Consider the following 7,500-nt stretch of genomic DNA (forward strand, 5'->3'; position numbering starts at 1 on the left):
TATGGATCAAAACGTTGATTCAAATTCCTTGGTACTTTAAATTTCAAGTCTGATGTTTTGTCTTCAGTCGCTGGAATTAGAATACACATATATATATATATACATATATATATATATATATATATATATATATATATATATATATATATATATATATATATGTATATGTATATATATATGTATATATGTCTTTTATCTTTAACTGGTTTCAGTCATTTGACTGCAGCCATATATACAAATATATATATATATATATATATATGTATACACACATATACTTATATATGTGTGTGTGTATGAGTGTGTATATAGATATGAGGGAAGGGAAAAAACGAAAAAGAATTTAGGGGACAAGTTTGACATCACAGCAAGAAAAATGTGGATTAAGAGGCATGGGGTCAGTAGAAAAGAAAAGGGAAAAAATGGGTTACAAGGAGGTAAAAAAAACAACAAAAAAGGGGTCAAGCATGAAATATGAGTATCCAATATAACATTGAGGAGAGGAGGAGGCCAGAGGGGGGGAAGAGGAGGAGGAGGAGGAGGAGGAGGAGTAGGGGTGTCTGTTGGGAAACAGGTGTGGTGGGGGGGGGGGGGGGGATCACAACAGGATTGGTGGGTTACTGCTATTTGTTCTCGATCAAGGTTTGTATCCGATAGGACGAGTTCTCTGGCAATTTTGAGAACTTGCCGAGCGTTGTGACGTTCAGCCATTTCTGTGGGAAGAAAGAAAAGAAAAAAAAAGAAAGTTTTGAAATTTTTTTTTGATTAATTAATTAATTAATTAATTATGTTTTTTTTTTAAATTGAGTTTATTATGGCCAATCATCCCATTCGTACTAAGACAAGTCTCTCTCCGTTCTATCATATTCTAGCCTCTCACCTGGTACACTCTCTCTTTTTTACTCTTTTACTTGTTTCAGTGTGGAGGCGCAATGGCCCATTGGTTAGGGCAGCGGACTCGCGGTCATAGGATCGCGGTTTCGATTCCCAGACCGGGCGCCTGTGAGTGTTTATTGAGCGAAAACACCTAAAAGCTCCACGAGGCTCCGGCAGGGGATGGTGGCGAACCCTGCTGTACTCTTCCACCTCAACTTTCTCTCACTCTTACTTCCTGTTTCTGTTGTGCCTGTAATTCAAAGGGGTCAGCCTTGTCACACACTGTGTCATGCTGAATATCCCCCTCGAGAACTACGTTAAGGGTACACGTGTCTGTGGAGTGCTCAGCCACTTGCACGTTAATTTCACAGGGGATGGTGGCGAACCCTGCTGTACTCTTCCACCACAACTTTCTCTCGCTCTTTCTTCCTGTTTCTGTTGTGCCTGTAATTCAAAGGGGTCAGCCTTGTCACACACTGTGTGTCATGCTGAATATCCCCCGAGAACTACGTTAAGGGTACACATGTCTGTGGAGTACTCAGCCACTTGCACGTTAATTTCACGAGCAGGCTGTTCCGTTGATCGGATCAAGTGGAACCCTCGCCGTCATAAGCGACGGAGTGCCAACAACATATATATACATACATACACACTTAAATAAACACATACACAGATAGAGTGATAGTTTTCCTCTCTATCCCTGTTCTGTTTTATGTCATTGGAAGGGTCAGCCTTGTCACACTGTGTCACGCTGAATATCCCCCGAGAACTACGTTAAGGGTACACGTGTCTGTGGAGTGCTCAGCCACTTGCACGTTAATTTCACGAGCAGCAGGCTGTTCCGTTGATCGGATCAACTGGAAACCCTCGACGTCGTAAGTGACGGAGTGCCAACAACCCCCACCCCTGATATGTAGGGGAGGAAAATGAGGGAAGAGGAAGACTTACCATTGAAGAATTTGATAATATCTGTAAAGTCCATGTTGTTGTCGAGAATGATGTCTCTATAGTATTCGACCAGGGCCAAAGCAATGAACAGGACAAAATGAGCTGAACTGATGTGCTTAGCTGCCCAAATTGTTTCCCACACGGAGAACACATCTTCATAGACCAACTCTGAAACAGTTGCAGAATATATCATTAATAGAGACAGGTAACATGCTTAAAACAGGTGGGTCGTTTAAAAACCCACTGGTTTTATGATTGACATAAGAATGGAACATTTAAAAAAAATATATTGATTATATAATTAACACAGGTGGGTCATTTAAAAATGTACTGGTTTTATAATTAACATGGCAATAAAAGAGGGTGGTTACAAATGAGACAAGAAACTGACCTCGTTTAAAGTCCAGCAGGAACCATCTGTAGCAGAAATAGAAGTGAGTGTAGTCACCGTTCTGATGCATGTGTTCAAATAGCTCGCAATCCAAGATCTACGGAGAAAGACATTGAGAAGATGGCAATAAATATTGATGTTTCACTACCACCACCAAGTCCAACACAACAGAAATTGTCATGTCAGTGAGGGAAGTTTTTACATTTCCTAGAAATAATAGCTGTATCTCTCTCAATTTACATTCTATAGTCTTAAATTACAAAGGATACTTAAACAATGTAATTGTTGATAGACAAAAGGACAGGATGGTCACAGCTGGAACATTTTCGATCCTTGGTCTGTCTGGATCAGGATTGACCTGGGGTTAAACAACAACAATGAAGGACACATTAGATAATGTGTCCTTCCTTGTTCTTGTTCTTGTTTAGTCCCAGATGTTCCACCTGTAACCATCCTGTCTTATATTCAGGCATAGTATATCTAGGATTACAGTCCACTCTGTGGGATGGTTGGCATTAGAAAGGGCATCCAGCCATAAAAACCCTGCTAAAAGAGACACAATAGCCTGAGATAGTCTTCTACCTGGTTGGCTCCTGTCAAACTGTCCAACACATGCCAGCAGGGAAGGCAGATGTAAAACAATGATGATGATGATATATATATATATATATATATATATATATATATATATATATATATACACACACAGTGTGTGAGTATATATATATATATATATATATACACACACAGTGTGTGAGTCTTTAGGTCTGAGCTGGTTTCTCACCACTGCTTGACAAACGGTGTTGGTGTGTTTATGTCCCCACAATTTAGTTGTTCAGCAAAAGAAATCAATAGAATAAATACCAGGTTTTAAAAAAACGATAATTACTGGTTACTCTTTTACTCTTTTACTTGTTTCAGTCATTTGACTGCGGCCATGCTGGAGCACCGCCTTTAGTCGAGAAAATCGACCCCGGGACTTATTCTTTGTAAGCCTAGTACTTATTCTATCGATCGCTTTTTGCCGAACCACTAAGTGACGGGGACATAAACACACCAGCATCGGCTGTCAAGCAATGCTAGGGGGGACAAACACAGACACACAAACACACATACATATATATATATATATATATGTATATATATATATATATATATATATATATATATATATATATACATATATAAGACAGGCTTCTTTCAGTTTCCGTCTACCAGCATCGGGTGTCAAGCGATGTTGGGGGGACAAACACAGACACACAAGCATATAGACACACACATATATATATATATATATATACACATACACACACATGATGGGCTTCTTTCAGTTTCCATCTACCAAATCCACTCACAAGGCTTTGGTTGGCCTGAGGCTATAGTAGAAGACACTTGCCCAAGGTGCCATGCAGTGGGACTTAACCCGGAACCATGTGGCTGGTAAGCAAGCTACTTACCACACAGCCACTCATATCCATTTGAAGAAAAATTTTTCATGGTGGTGCCCCAGTATGGCCACAGTCTAATGATTGAGACAAGTAAAAGGTGAAAGATAAAAGATATGGACGTGACAAACCTGAATGAGGGAACGCATATTAGCAAAATGATTGTCCATAGCGCCACCATGTGGGAAATTACAGGCCATTCTCTTCATTAATTCGCAAAAACAGCTGTAGGTTAATGCCTCTGTAGAATATTGGAGAAAATCAATGAGTTAGCGATTGGGAATTGAGGCTGGAGTCTAAAAGGTCAGGGTGGAGTGTTTAAGAAGATTGTGTGTGTGTGTGTGTGTGTGTGTGTGTGTGTGTGTGTGTGTGTGTGTGTAAGGGAGATAGAGATGTAAAGATGCAGTAGTCACGAGAAAGGTAGAAGAGAGGAAGAGAATCTGGCAGAGAGGGAGAGAGTCTGGCAGAGAGGAAGAGAATCTGGCAGAGAGCAAGAGAATCTGGCAGAGAGGAAGAGAATCTGGCAGAGAGCAAGAGAATCTGGCAGAGAGCAAGAGAATCTGGCAGAGAGCAAGAGAATCTGGCAGAGAGCAAGAGAGTCTGGCAGAGAGCAAGAGAATCTGGCAGAGAGCAAGAGAATCTGGCAGAGAGCAAGAGAATCTGGCAGAGAGCAAGAGAATCTGGCAGAGAGGAAGAGAATCTGGCACAGAGCAAGAAAATCTGGCAGAGAGGAAGAGAATCTGGCAGAGAGGAAGAGAATCTGGCAGAGAGCAAGAGAATCTGGCAGAGAGCAAGAGAATCTGGCAGAGAGCAAGAGAATCTGGCAGAGAGCAAGAGAATCTGGCAGAGAGCAAGAGAATCTGGCAGAGAGGAAGAGAATCTGGCAGAGAGCAAGAGAATCTGGCAGAGAGCAAGAGAATCTGGCAGAGAGCAAGAGAATCTGGCAGAGAGCAAGAGAATCTGGCAGAGAGCAAGAGAATCTGGCAGAGAGCAAGAGAATCTGGCAGAGAGGAAGAGAATCTGGCACAGAGCAAGAAAATCTGGCAGAGAGGAAGAGAATCTGGCAGAGAGCAAGAGAATCTGGCAGAGAGCAAGAGAATCTGGCAGAGAGCAAGAGAATCTGGCAGAGAGCAAGAGAATCTGGCACAGAGGAAGAGAATCTGGCAGAGAGCAAGAGAATCTGGCAGAGAGGAAGAGAGAGAGAGAGAGAAAATTTGTCAGAGAAAGAGAAAGGAGAGAAGGAAAGAGAGACAAATTGGCAGAGGGAGGGAAGAGAGAAAGAGGCAGAGAGGGGGAAAGAGAGAAAGAGGCAGAGAGGGGGAAAGAGAGAAAGAGGCAGAGAGGGGGAAAGAGAGAAAGAGGCAGAGAGGGGGAAAGAGAGAAAGAGGCAGAGAGGGGGAAAGAGAGAAAGAGGCAGAGATGGTGATAGAAAATGATTGTGAAGAAGACCATGCAGATATTGACCACACAATTAGACGCAACTTACCATCATCAAATATAACTAACAACGGTGCTACAAGATCACACATTCCTTGAACATAACCAATTTCAAGGTGCTCCCAAACATACCTGAAAATAGAAGAAGGAATTATAATGGTTTAGATCAGTGGCTCTTAAAAAAACAACAACATGCAGCCCTGGTTTGGGAATCGAACTCACTACCTCACGATTGTGAGCCCAATGCTCTAACCATTGAGCCATGCACCTTCACACCATCTCTATATCATAACCAATGCAAATCTATCACCATTTAAGCATATGCCTCTCTCCTTCTCTCTCTCTCTCACACACACACACGCCGGGCGAAATGCTTAGCGGTATTTCGTCTGCCGCTACGTTCTGAGTTCAAATTCCGCCGAGGTCGACTTTGCCTTTCATCCTTTCGGGGTCGATTAAATAAGTACCAGTTACGCACTGGGGTCGATATAATCGACTTAATCCGTTTGTCTGTCCTTGTTTGTCCCCTCTGTGTGTAGCCCCTTGTGGGTAGTAAAGAAATAACACACACACACACACACACACACACACTAAGGTCCACACTGAGGATATTAATGAGTGTTCTTACGTGCACATAATGTTCCTTAACTTGTCGAGGTTTGCGGGGGTGAAATACCAGTAATTTCGGTCACACCTCTGCACGTCCTTATCGATGCGGTGAAGGTTAAGAGCAACATTATCGAGGAGTTCAGGCTAAAAGAAGACAGAAAACGGAAAAATACTCTGTAGCAAAACGTGCCGCTAGTTTAATGGAGAATTATGACAGGTATGAGGGGGTGGGGGATATTGTTGAGTGGTGGATAAGGGAGTTAGAGTTAAAGTGTAGGGGAGTATAAAGGTATGTGAATGTGGGTAGTGTGAGCAGGTGAGCAAGAGTGTGGACTGTTGAGTGAGAGTGTGAGCGGTTGAGTAAGAGTGTGGGCAATTGAGTGAGTATATGGGCAATTGAGTGTGTGGGTAGCTGAGTGAGAGTGTGGGCAATTGTGTGAGTGTGTGGGCAACTGAGTGAGTATGTGGGCAATTGATTGTGTGGGTAGCTGAGTGAGAGTGATGGCAGTTGAGTGAGAGTGTGGGCAATTGAGTGGGTTTGTGGGCAATTGAGTGAGTGTGTGGGCAATTGAGTGAGTATATGGGCAATTGAGTGTGTGGGTAGCTGAGTGAGAGCGAGGGTGGTTGAATGAGAGTGTGGGTAGTTGAGTGAGAATGTGGGCAGTTGAGTGAGTGTGTGTAGTTGAGTGAAGGTGTGGGCAATTGAGTGAGAGTGTGGGTAGTTGAGTGAGAGCATGAGTAGTTGAATGAGTGTGGGTAATGGAGTGAGAGTGTGGGTAAAAAATATAACTGAATTAATAGGAAACAAAAAAACCATTTAACATGCATGCAATTACATAATCAATGAAATCTGAGAAATTAATGTCCAGGAAGATTTTAATTGAATTATTAATAAGATATAATTAGATTTTGTTGTGTCTAGGGAGAATCATTTATGCCAATCTTATTAACACACGCACTGGTTCATGTCCATCACCATCGTTTAACATCCTCCTTCCATGCTGGTATGGGGTTGGATGGTCTGACAGGGGCTGGTCAGGCAGGGGCCTGCACCATGCTTCTGTGCTTAGGCAGGGTTTTTATGGCTGGGTGCCCTTCCTAACAACCAACCACTCTGTCGAATGGGCTGAGGGCTTTTTACGTGGCACTCGCACAGGCGAGGTCAGTTTTAGCATGGTTTTTACAGCTGGATGCCCTACCAAATAAATGCCAACCACTTTACAGTGTGGACTGAGTACTTTTTAAGTGGCCCCTGCACTGGCAGGGTTCTGGTTAAATATCCAACTAACTAATTGACTGTTTAATTTGGTTAAACAGAAAAATCATGTTTTTTTTTTTCTTTTGTTTGTCAAAGCTTTTTTGTTGCTACTTGCAAACTTTTCATCGATAATCAATTATATTTTTTGATATTTAACCAATTCATCATCATCATCATCATCATCGTCGTCGTTTATGGTTTTACTTGACTCAGCAGGTCTTCTCAAGCACATCATATCGCTTGACATGCGTGGCTAACTAATAAAAAAGGAGTGGAATTGAACCAGTGTGTGTGTGTGTTAATAATGTTGACATAATGACCGTCCCTAGATACAACAAAATTTGTTTCAACACACAAATTCACATAAAGAATCTAGCAAACCAGATACAAAACTGAAGTACAATTCGATTAATTGATTAAATTGATGGAATGAGATGAGATAATATTATTTTCAATAGAATTATGAAATTAGGATCAAAATGTTTAAAAAGAGAAAGAAAGAAAGAAAAAAAGATAAAAAGACAACAACAGAGAAT

General features: G+C 41.7%; 1 protein-coding gene across 1 annotated transcript in view; it reads right to left on the bottom strand.

The window, feature by feature from the left end:
* Positions 1-473: 473 nt before the first annotated feature.
* The window catches only part of LOC149130199 (small G protein signaling modulator 1-like), a 105,902-nt gene continuing 98,875 nt past the window's right edge, over positions 474-7,500 (bottom strand). The window contains 7 exon segments of the mRNA XM_089346249.1: positions 474-653; positions 655-713; positions 1,825-1,992; positions 2,216-2,312; positions 3,792-3,901; positions 5,147-5,229; positions 5,726-5,850. Of these exon segments, the coding sequence (XP_089202375.1) occupies positions 624-653; positions 655-713; positions 1,825-1,992; positions 2,216-2,312; positions 3,792-3,901; positions 5,147-5,229; positions 5,726-5,850 (672 nt within the window). The 3' untranslated portion in view covers positions 474-623.

Source organism: Octopus bimaculoides, chromosome 30 (genome assembly GCF_046866305.1).
Source record: "Octopus bimaculoides isolate indiv1 chromosome 30, ASM4686630v1, whole genome shotgun sequence".
Lineage (NCBI taxonomy): Eukaryota > Metazoa > Mollusca > Cephalopoda > Octopoda > Octopodidae > Octopus > Octopus bimaculoides.